Source organism: Manis pentadactyla, chromosome 6 (assembly GCF_030020395.1).
Source record: "Manis pentadactyla isolate mManPen7 chromosome 6, mManPen7.hap1, whole genome shotgun sequence".
NCBI lineage: Eukaryota > Metazoa > Chordata > Mammalia > Pholidota > Manidae > Manis > Manis pentadactyla.
In genome coordinates, this window is record NC_080024.1 from 122,399,250 (window position 1) to 122,420,063 (window position 20,814).

The 20,814-nt window shown below is 37.1% G+C and overlaps 1 protein-coding gene and 1 pseudogene across 1 annotated transcript; both read left to right on the top strand.

The window, feature by feature from the left end:
* Nucleotides 1–4,992: 4,992 nt before the first annotated feature.
* Nucleotides 4,993–9,107, top strand: LOC130684209 (zinc finger protein 271-like; the record flags this gene model as incomplete). The annotated part of the gene is made up of 1 exon (XM_057504336.1): nt 4,993–9,107. A coding segment is annotated over one exon (693 nt), but the record flags the coding sequence as incomplete, so codon positions are not given.
* Nucleotides 9,108–10,671: 1,564 nt separating this feature from the next.
* On the top strand, nt 10,672–17,514 carry LOC130684142 (40S ribosomal protein SA-like; annotated as a pseudogene).
* Nucleotides 17,515–20,814: the final 3,300 nt, after the last annotated feature.

The following is a 20,814-nucleotide window of genomic DNA, read 5'->3' on the forward strand; positions in this document are numbered from 1 at the left end:
TGCAATGGATTAAAAAGAGGATAGACTAAATGTATATATATGTTTGGATTTATTTATGGACTTTCTGTTCTATTTCAATAATGAATATGTCTGTGCTTATGCAAGTACTTCACTGCTTTGATTCCTGTGGCTTTATAGTAAACTTGGAAATCAGGTAGTAAAGTTCTCCACTTTTGTTCTTGTTTTTCAAAATTGTTTAGATTCTTTTGTACCTTCCTATATAAAGTTTAGAATCAGTTTATCAATTTCTACAAAAACTGATATTTTGATTGAGATTCCATTGAATCTGTAGATCAGTTTGGGGAGAATTCACCATCTTAAAAATATGAAATTTTCCTATCCATAAATGATCATATATATTTCTGTTTATTAGGTCTTCTTTAATTTCTCTCATCAATGTTTCATAGTTTTCATTATACAGGTATTCACATATTTTATTGAATTTGTTTCTAAGTATTTCATTTTTGGTGTAGTTGAAAAAGTTTTAAGTTTTAGGTTCTAATTGTTCATTGCAAGTATACAGAAATACAATTGTGGTTTTGTATAATGCTCTAATAAACTCATGTACAAGTTCTAATAGATTTTTTGAGACTCACGTATTTTCTATATACATGATTATGTAGCCTATAAGTAAAGACAGTTTGACTTTTTACTTTCTTATTTGTATGTCTCTATTTTTTATGTCTTACTGCATTGGCTAAGAGTATTGAATGGAAGTTGTACAGTGTGGAATAGAGGATGTGATAAGAAAGGATATCCTTGTTTTGCACCCTTGTTAAGAGAAAAGCCTTCAGTGTTTAACCATTAAGTATGATGTTAGCTGTTGTTTTTTTTTGCTTTTCATTGGAGTCGTTTATTGCATATAACATAGTTGATGTTTAGATTTAAAGGTACCATTTTCCTATTTATTTTTATTTATTACAACTTTTTTTCCTTTTTTAACCTAATATTATCAAGTTTACTGTTTTTCCATTTTTTCCTCTGTTAGCTTATTGTTTATACATCTCCTTATTGTAATTTAATGGTTACCTCATAGCAGCCTTTCTCAAGTGTGATTCTGTGAGGGAATTAAGCCCCAGTGCTCTAAGGCATCCATTGTAAGTAATGTATTAATATTTCTCCCATACATTTATTGTGATACTAGGTATGTACCATCTTTGGAAAAGTTAAGAAAACAGTTATTCAAATTATTTTCTGTTGTATTATCTTAAACCTTGCTTTAAAAAGGTTGTCCTAGAAATTACAACATACACATTTGATTTATTACAGCTTATTTTATTTACTAGTCCTAGTACAATCCAAAGACTTTACAGTATGTTAGTTTTACATATATCCCTCCTCTTCTGCTATTTTTGCCATGGATTTTAATTCTGTATAAATCATAAACCCCATAAGACATTCATATTGCTTAAATAAGTCAGTAAACATTTAGATTGACCCAGATACCTTTTCAGAAGGTAGCTTTCACTTGGAGGCTTTGGATTCTGCCTTTTGCCCTTAAAATTAATCTGTGTCGAAATGCAAAGAATTATTAGAGAATACTATGAAAATCTATATGCAAACAAGCTGCAAAACCTAGAAGAAATGGACAACTTCCTAGAAAAATACAACTTTCCAAGGCTGACCAAGGAAGAAACAGAAAATCTAAACAAACCAATTACCAGCAAAGAAATTGAAGTGGTAATCAAAAAACTACCCAAGAACAAAATCCCTGGACCAGATTGATTCATCACTGACTTTTATCAGACATATAGAGAAGACATAATACCCATTCTCCTTAAAGTTTTCCAAAAAATAGAAGAGAAGGGAATACTTACAAACTCATTCTATGAAGCCAGCATCACTCTAATACCAAAACCAGGCAAAGACATCACAGGAAAAGAAAATTACAGACCAATATACATGATGAACATAGATGCAAAAATACTCAACAAAATATTAGCAAACCAAATTCAAAAATACATCGAGGATCATACACTATGATCAAGTGGGATTCATCTCAGGGATGCAAGGATGGTACAACATTCAAAAATCCATCAACATCATCCACCACATCAACAGAAAGAAGGACAAAAACCACATGATCATCCCCATCGATGCTGAAAAAGCATTTGACAAAATTCAGTATCCACTCATCATAAAAACTGTCAACAAAATGGGTATAGAGGGCAAGTACCTCAACATAATAAAGGCGATATACAACAAACCCACAGCCAACATCATACTTAACAGTGAGAAGTCGAAAGCTTTTCCTCTAAGATTGGGAACAAGAGAGGGATGCCCACTCTCCCCACTGTTATTCAACATAGTACTTGAGGTCCTAGCCACGGCAATCAGACAAAACAAGGCATCCAGAAATACAAGGCATCCAGATTGGTAAAGAAGAAGTCAAACTGTCATTATTTGCAGATGACATGATAGTGTACATAAAAAACCCTAAAGACTCCACTCCAAACTACTAGAACAAATATCTGAATTCAGCAAAGTTGCAGGGTACAAAATTAACACACAGACATCTGTGGCATTCCTATACACTAACGAACTAGCAGAAAGGGAAATCAGGAAAAAAATTCCATTAATAATTGCATCAAAACAAGTAAAATACCTAGGAATAAACCTAACCAAGGAAGTGAAAGACCTATACCCTGAAAACTACAATACACTCTTAAGAGAAATTAAAGAGGACACTAACAAATGGAAACTCATCCCATGCTCTTGGCTAGGAAGAATTAATATTGTCAAAATGGCCATCCTGCCTAAGGCAATCTACAGATTCCATGCAATCCCTATCAAAATACCAACAGCATTCTTCAACAAACTGGAACAAATAGTTTTAAAATTCATGTGGAACCACAAAAGACCCCAAATAGCCAAAGCAATTCTGAGAAGGAAGAATAAAGCAGGGGGCATCTCGCCTCCCAACTTCAAGCTCTACTACAAAGCCACAGTAATTATGAAAATTTGGTACTGGCACAGGGACAGACCCACAGACCAGTGGAATAGACAGAGAGTCCATATATTAACCCAAACTTATATGTTCAATTAATATATGATAAATGAGCCATGGACATACAATGGGGAAATGACATCCTCTTCAACAGCTGGTGTTGGCAAAACTGAACAACTACATGTAAGAGAATAAAACTGGATCATTGCCTAACCCCATACACAAAAGTAAATTCAAAATGGATTAAAGACCTGAATGTAAGTCATGAAACCATAAAACTCTTAGGAAAAAACATAGGCAAAAATCTCTTGGACATAAACATGAGCAACTTCTTCATGAACATATCTCCCCGGGTAAGGAAAACAAAAGCAAAAATGAATAAGTGGGACTATGTCAAGCTGAAAAGCTTCTGTACAGCAAAGGACACCACCAATAGAACAAAAAGGCATCCTACAGTATGGGAGAATATATTCATAAACAACAGATCTGATAAAGGGTTGACATCCAAAATATATAAAGAGCTCACCCACCTCAACAAATAAAAAGCAAATAATCCAATTAAAAAATGGGCACAGGATCTGAGCAGACACTTCTCCAAAGAAGAAATTCGGATGGCCAACAGACATGAAAAAATGCTCCATATCACTAGTCATCAGAGAAATGCAAATTAAAACCACAATGAGGTATCACCTCACACCAGTAAGGATGGCGGCCATCCAAAAGACGAACAACAACAAATGTTGGCAAGGTTGTGGAGAAAGGGGAACCCTCCTGCACTGCTGGTGGGAATGTAAACTAGTTCAACCATTGTGGAAAGCAGTATGGAGGTTCCTCAAAAAACTAAAAATAGAAATACCATTTGCCCCAGGAATTCCACTCCTAGGAATTTACCCTAAGGATGCAGCAGCCCAGTTTGAAAAAGACATATGCACCCCTATGTTTATCACAGCACTATTTACAATAGCCATGAAATGGAAGCAACCTAAGTGTCCATCAGTAGATGAATGCATTAAAAATATGTGGTACAAATACACAATGGAATATTATTCAGCCATAAGAAGAAAACAAATCCTACCATTTGCAACAACATGAATGGAGCTAGAGGGTATTATGCTCAGTGAAATAAGCCAGGCAGAGAAAGACAAGTATCAGATGATTTCACTCATCTGTGGAGTATAAGAACAAAGAAAAAAACTGAAGGAGCAAAACAGCAGCAGACTCACAGAACCCAAGAGTGGACTAAAGGGAAAGGGACTGGGGAGGATGGGTGCGAAGGGAGGGATAAGGGGAGGGGGCAAAGAAAGGGGGTACTATGATTAGCATGTGTAATGTGGGGGGCCATGGGGAGGGCTGTACAACACAGAGAAGACAAGTAGAGATTCTACAGTGTCTTACTATGCTAATGGACAGTGACTGTAATGGGGTATATGGGGGGGACTTGGTGATGGGGGGAGTCTAGTATACATAATGTTCCTCATGTAATTGTAGATTAATGATACCAAAAAAAATTAATCTGTGTCTTGTTTTCAACTCTGTAGAACATTTGGATTTTTTATTCTAGATGGTGAGACTAAGACCAAGATTGGAGGACTGGCTTCAGAGAAGGAAATTACAGCAAAAATGGAGCCATTGACTGAAGAGTCTGGCAACCCCACAGACAATATTCTCCAGGATTTTGAATTCAGAGGATTCTGTGAATTTGGGGTTAAAATAAATGAAAAGGATCAGAATCTCTTTAAAAGAAGACAGCATAATTGTGATGAATGTGGGCAAAGCTTTGCTTGGAGTACAAGCCTTAGTAGGCATCAAAGAACCCACTGGGAGAAACCCTATGAATGTGATAAGTGTGGAAAGGCTTTTAGTGTGAGCTCAACTCTGGTTCTCCATCAGAGAATTCATACTGAGGAGAAACCATATCCTTGTAATTGGTGAATTAAAAGTTTTAGTTGGAGCTCAGGCCTTATTAAACATCAAAGAATTCACACTGGTGTAAAGCCTTATAAATATGAAGAATGTGGGAAAGCCTTCAGTCAGAGCTCTGATCTACAGGAGAAAAACCCTATCAGTGTAGTCATTGTAGTAGAAGTTTTAGCCAGAGCTCAGACTTGGTTAAACATCAGAGAATCCATACTGGAGAAAAGCCTTATATATGTAACCAGTGTAACAAACATTTTAGTCAGGGTTCTGATGTTATAAAACATCAAAGAATCCACACTGGTGAGAAGCCATATAAATGTGATGTGTGTGGAAAAGCCTTCAGTCAGAGCTCAGATCTTATTCTACATCAGAGAATCCACACTGGGAAGAAACCATATCCATGGAGTCAGTGTAGCAAAAGTTTCAGTCAAAACTCAGACCTTATCAAACATCAGAGGATCCACACTGGAGAGAAACCCTCTAAATGTAATGAATGTGGAAAAGCTTTTAATCAGAGCTCAGTCCTTATTCTTCATCAGAGAATTCACACTGGAGAAAAACCCTATTCATGCAGTGATTGTACTATGAATTTTAGTCATCGTTCAGACCTTGTTAAACATCAAAGAATACATCCGGGGGAGAAACCATATGAATGTAATCAGTGTGATAAAAGTTTTAGTCAAAGCTCAGACTTCACTAAACATCAGAGAGTACACTCTGGGGAAAAGACCTATCATTGTGACCATTGTGAGAAAGCTTTCAGTCAGAGCTCTGACCTTATTCTTCACCAGAGAATTCACACTGGAGAAAAACCATATTAATGCACACAGTGCAGCAAAAGTTTCAGTCAGAACTCAGACCCTTATCAAACACCAGAGAATCCACACACTGGGGAAAAACCATATAAATGTAAAGAGTGTGGGAAGGTTTTCAGTCAGTGCTCAGCCATTATCCTACACTGGAGGATCCGCACTGGGGAGAAACCATATCCATGTGATCAGTGTAGCAGATCTCATTAACCATCAAAGAGTTCATACTAGTGAAAAGCCATATAAATGTGATGCACGTGGGAAAGCCTTTCAGCACATGCACTGACCTTATCGAACATCAGAGAATCCACACTGGGGGGAAATGCCACTGGTGTGTTCATTGCAGCAGAAGGTTTATCCAACTGTGATCTCATTACTCATGAGAAAGTCTGTTTTGGGGAAAAAAGCCTAAATGTGATGAATATGGGAAAACTTTTATAGTGTATACACCAAATTTATCCAGTACCAAAGACCCTGTGCCAGAAAAAATCTTAAGAAAGCTATTGATGATTATAAAAAAGACTTTAATCAATGTTCAACTCCTGTGCTACATTTGGAAAAAAAAAAACCCACACTGGAGAGAAAACATTAATTCAATTTTTATGACAGTTAAAACTCAAAGCTCATACCTTACTAAACTTAAGAAAAATGCTGAGGAATCCTCTGAGTTGTGGGAAAGCTTTCAATGTGAATAAAACTTTTACTGAATGTTGGCAACAACTGAAAGAAATTCCTATGTGCTGTAATTTAACAAAAGCTATAGTCTTGTATTCAAGCACAATCCTCAAGAGGAGGGCTTTATCATTACAAGATATGTATAACAATGCAGAGCCTTATATATTGTAAAAATGTATCAGTGTGGTGGGGTATGCAATCAGAATTCAGAAGGAAATGTATTAGTATTATAATCTCGAAACTTCAGTGAGCCTAATTACCTATTGCATATAAGTTATTTTAGAGAATGTAGGGAAACATAAACCTCTTCCATATCTTAATTGGCATTCACTCTGATAACTGCTATTTATCTCCTGACAGCTAGAGAATGCTAGCTTATGCTAATGTTAGTTATCTATCATTAAATTTCCTGTGTATGAAACATGCTATACTATTCTGGTATTAAGCTTATTAACCATGTAATTGCAGTGCCCTACCTTTTCAGAAATTCTTTTTTTATTTTTTTGGCCTAGTTCTGATTTTCCTAGTAAGCATGAATTTTTGAAGTTCCTGTGGTATTCATAGTAAATGTGGATTTATTTTATTCTCAGTAAACTTTAGTGGTTTGAAATGACTTCTTCAACACTACCATTTAATCACAGCTTCTAAATCTGTGAAACAGTTTTTAAAAAAGAATTCCATATTTCAAAATGTGAAGATTACTACTATGTTTATCTTGTTTTCTCTAGATTGAACAGAAATGATGGCTAAAGCAATACCCATATGACTACTTGTATAGCATATTAATAAAAAAGACCTATTGGTTTTTTTTCAAGTGGCAACATTTCTCAGACTTTTTATTGATATCTGACGTACATATTGGTAACAGACTAGATATACTCAAAAGTTTTCAACTGAAAAGTAGAAAAAGCTTAAATAAATTGTCTTTCTGGTAACCATTTGTTAAAATTCTGCTATCATTTATTTTGAATATTTCCCATAATTATCCAATTAATATTTCAATTTAACAGACATGTTAAATTATGGTGGGCAAGGCATTTTTTAAAGGTTTTGTAGTATACAGAAAGAATATACTGTCCCAACAAACACATAGCTCAGTATAATCATAAAGATAAACAAGATGCTTATGAGAGCTTAGAGGAGGTAGGATTCAGTTCAGATTGGGAAGAAAGGGAAAGCTTTGTGGAGCTCCTGATATTTCAGTTTTAAAGGATGGGAATACAGGCATAATGGCATGGAGAGAATATAAGTACAGAAGCAAGGAACTATAAGAAATAATGTAGAGTATGGAGCTTAGTCAATAATTCATTCAATAAATATTCAGTGTCAGGCTACTGAAGGGGAAAAAAGAGTTCCTGCCCTCATGATCAAGTGTTTATGAAAATAATAACTGAAACGTAGAAGAGAACAAGGTGGAAATAAAAAGGAAGTAAGAGAAAAGACTTAAGGAGTATGATGCTAAACAAGCAGACACTTCAGTTTTCTGGGCTTTATATGTAAAACAAAATTACTATGTATATTTGAAGTAGATTTCATATTTATGCATTATGTTCTTTAAGAAATGGAAAGCCATTAAGGTCTTTGAATGTCATAATCATTGTCTTGCTTTCAGAAGAATCTAAAATTAAAAGGGGGAAAGAGCAGAAAGGACAACTGTTTTGGATGTCTGGAAATAAAAGCGTGAGATCCAGAAGTAGAGGAACTAAAAACCATTGACATGATGATAGATTGAGAAGTGAGTAAGGAAAAAAATGTACAATCAATTATTGTCTGTTCTTTGGCAAATTTAAAAAGTGAAGAAGAAAAATCAGATGTTTGAAGTTTAGCCATCTGCCCTGAAAATAAAATATAAGAGTCAATTGTTTACTACACATTTCAATCTAGTGCCCTACAGGAAAGCTCAGTTCATGAACTTAACATACATACCCATGATATCTTCCTCCTGAATTCCCTATCCAGGAGAATTGCAGTCCTAAACACCTTGCCATCCAGATAAAATAACATACCCATCTTATACTCCTCACTTGCTCCAGATTTCTAAATCTACTTGCTCACCAGGTCTTTGAAATGAGTTACAAAAGTAACACTATTTACTGTAAAATTTCAAATGAGAGTGAAGTACACAGAGTGAAAAGGGAAGGGAGAATGAAGGAAATTGCACCTGACATCTTATACCATTTAATTCTCCCAGGCATTTGCTGATTCTTAATCTGGCAAGGCAAAAGGCCAAGAAACCTAGTCAAAGGACACTGGACTAGTCAAATCGCTAGATGCTGGTTAAGTGGAACTCTCAGACTCATTGGGATAGGGACTGAAAATTAGAGTATATAGCACATGCCAACTAAGAGGTATTTTTGTAAATACCCCACAATCTCAGTGTAAACATTAAAAGACTATACTCTAGGATGGTAGACCAAATCTAAAAGTCTGAAATGCAGCCTCAAGTCAGGTCTGCCTTTTAGTGAATTAAGTTATCTGCTCTTAATCTAGCTACTAGTTATAAGAGACGATAGGGTGAATCCTCTCAGGAGAATGACAAACTCACCCAGAGACTATAGTTTTTCCTGAACAATGTCCAGTGTTCAGTAAAAAATTGCTAGACTCCGAGTCATAGACATTAACATGAGCTCACATACACATGCAGTTAGATACAGAAACAATCATAGAATGTGTATATACATGGATTAGTATATGTACATATATTACCTAATGCTGTACTCTGAGAGGACCCAAAAGCAACAATACTCCAGTATTAATGAGCATAATGAGATCATGGTTTGTAAATGCCATTCTACAAATAAAAGGATCCAGTGCTCCTTTGAGAAATGGCTGATTCTAGGACTAGAAAAAGGGAAAATAAAAGATGAGCAGGGAGCATTTTATAGTACCAGAAAGTAAACAAAAATTCAAAAAACAAAACAATGGGAGCATTTCAAAGAAAGGAGCCAACCTGAAAGTGCTCCCAAGGACAAATAAATACAAATGAGTCCATACTGATGTAAATAAATATGGGAGAAAAATAAACCTTCCTTATGGAAGAATTCCAAGTAATATATGTAGATTCTCCCCCATTCCAGAATATGGAGTTTAATCCTCACTTCCCACCCCTCGAGGAGGCTGGACTTTTTGTCATGCTTCCATGGAATAGAGTGTGGGAAAAGAAAAATAGTTAACTACAGTGGAGAAGCCTGGCAAAAACTACTTTAACCTAAGATTTCTCAAACTCATCACTGTTGACATTTTGGGCCAAAATAATTCTTAGGGGTGTGTGTGGAAGGGTAGGGGGCAGGTTGTCTTCACCATACCTGCCCTCTATCCACTAAATACCCATAGCAACCTTCCACCCAGTTAAAAAGACCAGAAATATCTCCTAACATTGCTAAATGCCCCCTGAGGGGAAAAATCACACCTGCCAGAAAGCACTGCCTAAAGGCTAATAGCATCAGTGATGTTATGTGGATATCATGTACTGTAATCTCAAAGTCAAAAATGAAAGAGGGATCAAGACAAATGCTGGGCATAGAAGCTACAGGGCATAAATATGCAAAGAAGTAAAAAGCTAACCTTTTCAAACAATAAGGCTTCTCTCTCACTTACCAACTTTACATTTCCCTGTATGGCCCCAGAAGATGACTGGTTAGCTAGAGACGGGTAAGATTCCTCAAGGGAGGAACAACCTAAGACAGGCACAGTCGCAGGGGGGTCATCAGGTGAGAAACTGGGGATCAACAGAGGTGAGGCTTAGAACCTCACCCCCCCTGTTCTGAGAGAAATCTTCTGCACACGTGGATGTTTTATTGCCCTTGTCTAGCTTGGATTAACACATAGTCTACAGGCACACACCTGATCATCTACATTTGCTCTCTTACAACACTAAACTGTTTTCTACCTTTATCTTGTATCTACCTACCACTTCAGCATTTTATTAAAAATAATAATAATAAAGAGAGAAATGTGGTATCCACATATAAATCAAGTATAAAAATCAAATGAGTATTCATATTTGAACTGACTGTTTATAGTTCATAATGCATGAGCAAAACCGAAGGTTTCTGTGATGATTGCCCTTGTACTGTTCACCATGTAAGAACTTATTCACTATGTAAGAATTTGTTCTCCATGTAAGAACTTGTTTGTTATGCCTCAGAAGATTGGAGACTGATGAAAATTAGGCTTGGGGTGGATTAATGATTGTGCATTGAGCATTGACTCCCCTATACAGAATTTTATTATTGTTAATAACCATTTGATCAATAAATATGAGAGATGCCCTCACAAAAAAAAAAAAAAAAAATGAAAGAGGGATCCAGAGACGGGTAAGATTCCTCAAGGGAGGAACAACCTAAGACAGGCACAGTCGCAGGGGGGCCATCAGGAGAGAAATTGGGGATCAACAGAGGGGAGGCTTAGAACTTCACCCCCCCTGTTTTGAGAGAAATCTTCTGCATCCATGGATGTTTTGTTGCCCTTGTCTAGCTTGGATTAATACTTAGTCTATAGGCACAGACCTGATCTTCTACATTTGCCCTCTTACAGCACTAAATTATGTTTTCTACCTTTATCTTGCATCTACCTACTACTTCAGCATTTTATTTAAAATAATAATAATAATAATAATAAGGGAGAAATGTGGGATTCACATATAAATCAAGTATAAAAATCCAATGAATAATCATATCTGACTTGATTGTTTATAGTTCATGATGTGTGATCAAAACCGAAAGTTTCTGTGATATGACTGCCCTTGGACTGTTCACAGTGTAAGAACTTACTCACTATGTAAGAACTTGTTCACCATGTAAGAACTTGTTCGTTATGCTTCAGAAGATTGGAGACTGTTGAGAAATAGGCTTGGGGTTGATTAATGATTGTGCATTGAGTCCCCTATACAGAATTTTATTGTTGTTAACAACCACTTGATCAATAAATATGAGAGATGCCCTCTCAAAAAATATATATATATGAAAGAGGGGATGGCAGTACAACACAGAGAAGACAAGTAGTGATTCTATAGCATCTTACTATGCTGATAGACAGTGACTGTAATGGGGTATGTGGTGGGGACTTGATAATGGGGGGAGTCTAGTAACAATAGTGTTGCTCATGTAATTGTACATTAAAGATTCCAAAATTTAAAAAATGAAAGAGGGCATATTACTGTCAATATTACAGAAATAAAAAGGATTATAAGACAATACCAGGAACAGTTATATACCAACAAATTGGATAACCTAGATCAAATGGACAAATTCCTAGAACCATACAACCTAACAAATGAATCATGAAAAAATGAGCATACCTATAGTTAGATTTAATCAGTAATCAAAACCACCCAAAAAAGAAAATCCCAGAACCAGATGGCTTTAGTGGTGAATTATACCAAACATTTAAAGTAGAAACACCAATCCTTCTCAAACTCCTCCAAAAAACTGAAGAGGAGGAAACACTCCTAAACTCATTCTGAGGTTGACATTAACCTGATATCAAAGATATCTGATCACACAAAGATACTACAAGAAAATTACAAACCAATATCTCCTATCAATATTGATGCAAAAATCCTCAACAAAATACAAGCAGAAGTATTCAACAGCATATTAAAAGGATTATACACCATGACCAACAGGGATTTATTTCTGAAATGCAAGGATGATTCAACATAATGAAATCAATGTAATGCACCATATTAACAGAATGAAGGATGAAAACCACATGATCATCTCAACTGATGCAGAAAAAATTTTTGACAAAATACATTTTATGATTAAAAAAAAAGAAACCAGTCAACAAACTAGGAATAGAAAGAAAGTGCCTCAACATAAGGACTATAAATGTAAAATCCACAGTTAACATCATACTCAGTGGTGAAAGACTGAAAGCTTTCCCTCTGATTAAGAACAAGACAGGAATGGCTGCTTTCACCACTTTAACATAGTACTTGAAGTCCTAGCCAGCCAACAATAAAATTAGCTAGAAATCAGTGCACACACACACAAAAAAAACCCCAAACGTTTGGAAATTAGGAAAAGCAGCTTAAATCACCCATGGATAAAAGAAGCAAGCACAATGGAAATTAGAAAATATTTTTACCTGCAATAGTGAAAATTGTGGGATATAGCTAAAGCCCTGATTAAAAGAGAAGTTTACAGTGTCCAGTGCATGTATTAGGAAAGAAAAGGCTAAGATTCAATGCTTAAAGTATCTATCACAAGAAGTTAAAAAAAAATAGGAGGTAAATCTAAAGAAGGAAAGTAGAGAAAGATCTATATGGTGTTGTTCCAGATTCCCACTGTAGCTCAAAGAGAAACTTTCACAATACCCCACAAATGAAAGATGATGATGTCCTCAAATTCCTTACAGAGGGAACCCTCTTGGGTGGCACCAACCCTGACTTCTGAATGGAACAGTAAAGGAAAACAGTGGCATCTACATCATAAATCTGAAGAGAACCTGTGAGAAGCTTCTGCTGGCAGCTTATGCCATTGCTGCTATTGAACCCCAACTGATGTCAGTGCCATATCCTCCAGGAATACTGGCCAACAAGCTGTGCTGAAGTTTGTCTTGCCCCTGGAGCTACTCCCATTGCTGGCTACTTCACTTTGGGAACCTTCTCTAACCAGATCCAGACAGCCTTCCAGAAGCAGAGATTTCTGGTGGTTAGTGATCCCAGAGCTTACCACTAGTCTCTCATAGAGGTGTCTCTGTTAACCTGCTTACCAGTACTCTGTGCAACACAGACTCACTTCTGCACTATATGGGCATTGCCAACCTGTGCAACAAGGAAGCTTACACAGTGGGATGCTGGACCAGAAAGTCCTGTGCATGCATGGCACTCTCCCATGAGCACCCATGGGCGGTCATGCCTGATCTCTACTTCTCCAGAGATCCTGAAGAGTTTGAAGAGAAAGAGCAGGCCACTACTGAAAAGTCTGTGACCTAGGGGGAATTTCAGGGTGAACTGACTACCTGTGCCTTTCCAGCAGTTTCAGCAGTTCTCTGCTTTCAGAGACTGGAGTGCTCAGCCTGCCTATGAAGACTGTTCTGCAGCTCCCACTGCTGAGTCCACTGAATGAGTAGCAACCGTTGAGTGGTTTTAAGCCATTCTTCTACACTCTTACACAGAAAAGAAAAATAACCATGATGGGAAATAAACACTTTCTTTAAAAAAAAAAAAAAGCAGAAGGAAGGAAATAGTAGAATATGAATCAATGAAATAGAAAGCAAACATTAAAAAAAATAAAGCCAAAAGTTCATTTTTTGAAAATAATAAAACTGGTAACACCCCCAGCAAAACTTTTCAAGGAAAAAAAAAGGAAAAACCAATTGTCAATGTAAGGAATGCAAAAGTGTCCATCAGCACAGATCTACAGCCATTACAGATCTAATACAATAGATGTGATTAATTTTATTGTAAAAATTTAAAAATTTATCCAAAATCAACACAAGAAGAAATATAAAATTTGAATAGTGCTGGGTCTATTAAGGAAATTATCTGTAATCTAGTGCTGGGTCTATTAAGGAAATTATCTGTAATCTAAATTTTTCCTATAAAGAATATTCCAGGCCAGATATCTCAGTGGGGATTACTTGCAGACATTAAAACCAGTTTCACACAATCTCTTCAAGGTAATAGGAAAAGACAGTCACTACTCAACTAATTTTATGGAAGCTATGGATTATGCTCTTTACAATGGAAGATTTCCTTCCTGGAACAAAACCAGGAGGAGCCTTAGCTTTCCCAAGGATTTTGGCACATCTGTCTTTCCACATCTCCTTAGAACACCCTTCAGGCCTTTGATCACACCGTCCAGGAGCTGCAGCTGAGCTTCCCGGGCAGAGTAAAAGGAATCTCTTTCCAACAGTTGGGATCCAGTTCTCTGGTCTACTGAATCTAAGTATCTACAATCTCTTACAATGCATATGTATCACTTACTACACTTCTCTAGACAAGGTGTTTATTTGTATACAAATGTGGTTTTGTTTAAATGTTTTCATTGAATTTCATTTAGTCTGCTTACTCCATGATTTTGCATGGGGCCAGTGGAGTTCCCCCACTGTCCTCCACAGGACGCTCCTTAGGAATGAGAACATTCCTTCCCTGTAAGCTAAAAAGGTGTCCCTCTAAATCAGGGGTGAGCAAACTACGGGAAGAAGGCCAGTGAGCCACATGTTTTTATAAGTAAAGTTTTAATGGAACACAGCCATTCGTGTGTTATCTCAGGGTGCTTTCTGCTGTAATGGTAGAGTTGCATAGTTGCATCAGAAACTGTACAGCCTGCAAAGCTGAAAATACTTCTATCTGGTCCTTTACAGAAAATGTTTGCTGACCCCTGATCTAAATGAGAAATTTTCAAAACTTTTTTGGGTTTTTTTCCTGATTAAGAGTGTGCTGCTAGCTTATTGTAAAAAAAAAAAAAAGGTAATAATGTAAGAAAATTAAGATAGAAGTCACTTATCTCCAGAAGACTATTTAACAAACTTAGTATTTTGATGTATGGCATTCTACGTATATATTTGTGTACTTTTTTCCAAAAATGATAGATAATGGTAAATTAAATTTTCTTCTATTGTTGTATCATAAACATTTCACATATCTGTAAACATAGCTCTACATCATCATTTTAAATTATGGCTCTAGTGGTGTAGGGAAAATGGAAATTTCATAGCTAGAATTCTCATCTGATTCTAACATTGCCCATTGTATAAGCCATGAGATAATAATTAGCCTGCTGCATAGGCACCTTGCTTGCCTACCTCTTGGCAATAAGCTTTTTACTGCTGATATTGCTTCCCAGGTGAACAGTCGTCTTGGAAGTATCAGCATGTGGGAAGGGGTGGAAAGGGAAAAAACAAGTGTCTGGACATATATGGTTGGGGCATCAGCCAGTCACCATAGAGACCCATCCACAGAGGTCCACCTGGTGCTAGGAGCAGAGAGAAGCCACAGAGCCCTATGCTAGGAAGAGAGAAGGCAGCCTACAGAAGAAGGCAAGGACTGTGGCGCCTAGAGCAGAGGCAGCACCTGGGAGCGGAGGCTGGAGCCCAGCCAGAGATGGGTGGATGGAATTCTATCCCTTGACCTGCCATCATGAGAATAAAGCATAGTATGAGCCCCTTTTAACCCCCAACATTCCATTGTCATTATTGGAGCTCATAGAATTCATAGCAAACTTGCCCACAGCTGGGAACTCCCTCCTCTTGGGGTTACAAGTGGGTGTTTATAATTGCTTTCTTAATAGTGCCTCTTTACAACTCCTTTTCTTAAAGGCCCAAGCTTTATCAATAATAGCATCTACTTCTGATTTTCCTTTAGTTACTCAATTTCTCCTTTCCTAGGCTATTTTCTTTAACTTTTAATTTTGACATAATTTCAAACTTAATAAAAAGTTGCGAGGATATAGTACAAAGAATTCCTACATACTCTTCACCCAGATTCCCCAAATGTTGACATTTTATCACATTTGCTACCTACTCTTATCTATCGCCAGATATATCTATATCTAGCTATGTAAGTTTTTTCTGAATTAAGAATAAGTTGCAGACACAATGCCCTTTTGATGTTTTTGTAGAGCAAAAAGGAAGAGGATTTTGAGCAGAGACGTGACATAGTCTGACTTGTATGATTTGGCTGCTGTGTTGAGAACTAACTGAAGTAGGGCAGGCAGGGAAGAAGAGAAGCTAGTGGCCTGAGCAAAACTGCTACTTTCTAAGATGAAGAAGACTATAAGAAGAATATATTTAGGGAGAAATTAAAAGCTTATTTGGAGCATATTAGGTTTAAGATGCCTAAGTAGTCATTGTCCCAAACCCTGTTTATAAGCCTCCTACTATTTGCAGGGCCAGGGTTTCTACTTATGCCGATAACCCTCTAAAAAGATCCACCCTTGAGTTTGCAGGCCCATCTGCACATAGAGGAAGCAACTGACTCCTGCTTGATCTCTGGCCTGCCACTCCTGTGTTGTCTTGGAGCCTGATTTCCTAGTGGTTGCTGCTGGAGGGGCCGAATAGTACCACCTGGAAGTGTGGAGGACTTGAGGCTCTGTGGTGGAAACTGACCAGAGGGAGAGGGGTGTCTGCTGAAAAGTATTTTCCCACCTCCTACTCCATGGTGGGGTGAGATGAAGTGGTTCAAACCACACTTGTGCTCTGAAAATGGTCAGGAAGACTAAGCAAACAGCTGTGCTTAAGCTGCAGCCAGCTAACACCTACTTGTATTTGTTCTCCCTCCTTCCCTGCTTCACCTCCCATTTACCCTATCTTCCTCTTCTGGGATCACATCCCCTCTGTTTTCTTAGGGACCCAGACTACAGCAGGCATCAAAGTAGAGAAGTCTGGTAGGCAAAGGGATATATGAGCCTGTAGTTCAGAGAAGAGGTATAAGCTGATACACAGATTTTGGAGTTGTAGGTAGTATTTAAAGATCTAAGACCAGAGGATATCACCTAGGAAGTGAATATAGGTAGAAGAGAGATCTAAACACTGATTCCTCAAGGATTCCAATATATAGAAGTCCGGAGAGAGGAGGAAATAAAAATACCAGCATTGACACTGAGAAGAAATGTCCCATGAAGTAGAGAAACAACAATGTGTGTTGTTCTTGAAGCCAAATGAAAATGTCAGTTACGTAAAAATATGGCTAATGCCTCAGCAAGAGGTCTCATAAATGAGTACTGGATTCAGCAATATGGAGGTTAGCAAACTTGACTGAAACTTTTTATGTGGAGAAGAATTTATATAATACATAGTAATTTCACAACTCATTTCTGATATAATATGTATCTTTTTTTTCCTGATCAGTCTAGTTAGAAGTTTCTCAATTTTATTAATTTTTTTTAAAGTTAGCCTTTGATTTAAATAGAATATAGAAAGTGATTTTTCTTTTGTTTTCCTATTTTCTGTTTTGTTGATTTCCAATCTAATCTTTATTTCCTTTCTTCTCTTCATTTTGGGTTTGTCTTATTCTGACTTCTTGTGAAAGCTGAAGTAATTGGATTGAGACTTTTTTTCTAATATAAATGTTTTATTGCTATAAATTTCTCTGTGAGCACTGCATTCTATAGATTATTTTTTTTAATATTCCTCTATTCCTCCTCTCTCCCCCCACTTTCAGGGACTCTATAATCATATATATTAGGCTTTGTATAAATATATATTTTTTATATATATATATATATATATATATATATATATATATATATATATATATGTATTAGCTGTGCCACAGCTTATTGATGCTCTGTTCATTTTTCTGTGTTTTCTTTCCTCTGTCATTCTGGATAGTTTCTATTGCTATGTCTTATCTACCTTTCTTTTCTTGTTTTTCTTCTATTGTGTTTAATCTACAGTGCATTTTCTAAAAAATCTCATTGTAGTTTTCCTCTCTAGAAGTTTAATTTGGTTGTTTTATTCTTTAAATGTCTTTACTGAACATGTTCAGTATTTCTACTAGCTTCTTGATCACATAGAATGTAGTTACAATCTTTGTTTTAATGTGCCTGTCTACTAATTCTTTTGTTATATTTTTGGGTCAATTTGATGGAATTTTTCTTACTAGAAGTTATACTTTTCCTGCTTCTTTGCGTGACATAATTTTTTATTAGATGCCATTGTATATCATGTCTTGGTGGGTGGTTGCTGGATATTGTTAATATACATATTCTTGAGCTTTGTTCTGGAATGTGTTTAAATTACTTGGACACAGCTTTATCCTCTCACATCTTGCTATTAAAGTGTCTTTTAGGTAGTGTTTTGTCTAGGGTTCATTTTTACCGACGAAGGAAAAAAAAAGAAGACCCTTCTTACTATACAAATCCCAAGTTTCTCAGCCTCAGCAGGACTGATATTTAGAGCTAGGTGTTATGCACTGTAGGATATTTAGAGCTATCTCTATCTCCTACCCACTAGATGCCAGCAGAGCTCATCTCTGGTTCTGACAGCCAAAAATGTCTCCTGGGGGGCAAAACTGCCCTTGTTTGAGAACAGTGCTTTTACCGAAGCCCTGTGAATGACGATGTTTCCTACTGTGGCTGATGGTACTGTTCCTGTACCTATGTGAGTCCCAGTGATCTTTTTCCTGCAATCTTTTTGGATAATTCTTTCCCCCACCTCAGGTACTTTCCCTACAAACATGTGCTTATCAGTCCTCAATTGAGTACTTGAGAGGGAGCCTCTGCAGCTCTCCAGTGCTCTGTTTAGTTCTCTCTTTGCTGATACACTACCTTGCAAAAGATAACCACTTTGGCCTTTCAGGACCCCTTGCTCCCTCTTCTCAACTTACGGAGACTGCCAGGCTTTGCTTGAGTTCTCCCTCTCTCTGCTGTAGCCTAGAAATTCTTTCCAGGTAGCAAATGGAGAAAACCCAAGTTTCCTTCATTTGTTTCCCATCTCTCAGGGATCCCATCCTTTGCTTTTGTTGGATATATTTTATCTGATATTTTATTTGTTCAGGCAAGTTAGATCTAGTCATCTTGGCCTGAAGGATTTGTATGTTTGATAAATTTGCATGCTTATTAAAAAAAATCCAAGATAAAAAAAAAGAAGTATGAGAGCTGAGGCTTACTGGTGTGTGCCTTTGAATGGTCTAAGAGGACGGCTTAGATTCAGTGGAGAGGTTAGCCTCAGGTAGTCCCTCCAAAGTAAAGAGGAAGGCAGGCATTAAATTTAACAAACCAAACCAAAATGCTGACACTTAATTTACTGTTTTCTAAATTTCTGTTGTAAGTGTCACAGGTATAGATGGGGATAGGTATATAGAACCATTTATATAGGTGTATAGAGAACATTAAAGTGTTAATGGAATATTACTAGAATTGTGGGCTCAGGTGATTTCTATCTCAAAACTTACTTCATAAAGAAAATATGTAGAGACATTTATAAGAATTTAAGGAAAGGTAGCTGGACACTTTTGTTCTCTTCTCTGCAGTATGTCATTCCTTTGGCCAAAACCTCTAATGGTTTCCCATCAAAGTAAAAGTCATAGTCCTACCAATGACTAACCAGGTCTTCCATGATCTGGCCCTGCCAGATCAAATTTCACCCTCAGGTTTCATCCACTGCTTTCTACCATGTTCACTCTGCTCCAGCCACACCAGCATTCTTGCTGTTTTTTGAACAAATCAGGCATTCTCCCCACCACAGCTTATTTGTATTTACTGTTCCCATGCCTGGAATATGTTCCCTGGGTCTCATGGCTTGCTTCCTCATACACATCTTTTCCCCAATTTCACTTCCTCAGTGAAACCTTCCTGGACAACCTAGGTTGCAATCCCTTTTCTCCTTGATGTTTTGTATCCCTTATTTTCTCCTTTACCACTCATATGACACAGTATTTTTTTTTCTACCACCAAAAGTGTCACATAAAGGGGATGCTTGAGGGGAGGGCCCCAAGAGCAATGGTTGGAGGTGGGTACAGCATAGATTCAGCAGTGTAATCTCCAGTCTGAGCGCCAGGTTAATGAATCTGTATGTAGGAAGGATGGAAGAGAAATGCCAAAGACATTGTGAAAACTGTTCATCCAGACATTCCCACCACCAATTTTATTATTGGAATATAAAGTGTATGTGTGTGCTGTGTGGCATAGAGAGTGGAATAATGGCAGAGGCCAAATCATGGAAGGCTATGCTAATTTTATTAACCTATATAATGCATAAACTGCAAGACTAGAATTAAAATTTCAAGGTTTTCTACAAACCAATATGAAAATACAAATAACCTATATTAATCAGGACAGAAACCCAATTATCTTAAACAAGAAAGGGACTTTATTGGTTCACAAAACTTTTAAGTTCAGAGGTAGGGCAGGCTTTAGGCACAGCTGGATAGGGCCTCCAGAAAAATGGCATCATAACTTAGTTCTTGTTACTTTCTGCTAGCCTCTGAGTTTCTCCCCATACTCTCTCCACATGGTACAAATTCAGGCCTACATAGTCCATAATTGGTGGGATCTCTATAGAGCCTTCATTCCAATAGTTCCCACAGAAGTTCTACAGAGGGCTCTTTAGCCTGGCTTAAGTTACAAGCCCATTCTTTAATCACTGCGGCTAAGGAACTGTGGGACTGAGGGGAAGGCCAGATGTGGCCACGTACTCACCTAAGCCACAGGGAATGGGTTCTCCATAATAAATATGGATTTTGTTACCAAAAGATGGGGAAAGAGATACTGAACAAACAAAAACAACATATCCAATATAAGCCAATAGAAAAGCTGGTCAAGGATACAAACAATCCATGATAGAACTACAGATGGCCAATAAACATGAAAATAACCTTAACAACACTATTAATCAGGGAAACACAAAATCTTTTTTGCCCTTCAGATAAAAATTATCAAGTGTTGGTAAGGCTATATGGGGACATGGGCACTTTCCATTCACTTGGTGAAAGGCCTATGGGAAGGCTAAGGTGGGTCTATCAGAGAGCACACCCTTTGACCCAACAATCGACCATATATGACTCTATCCTAGAGA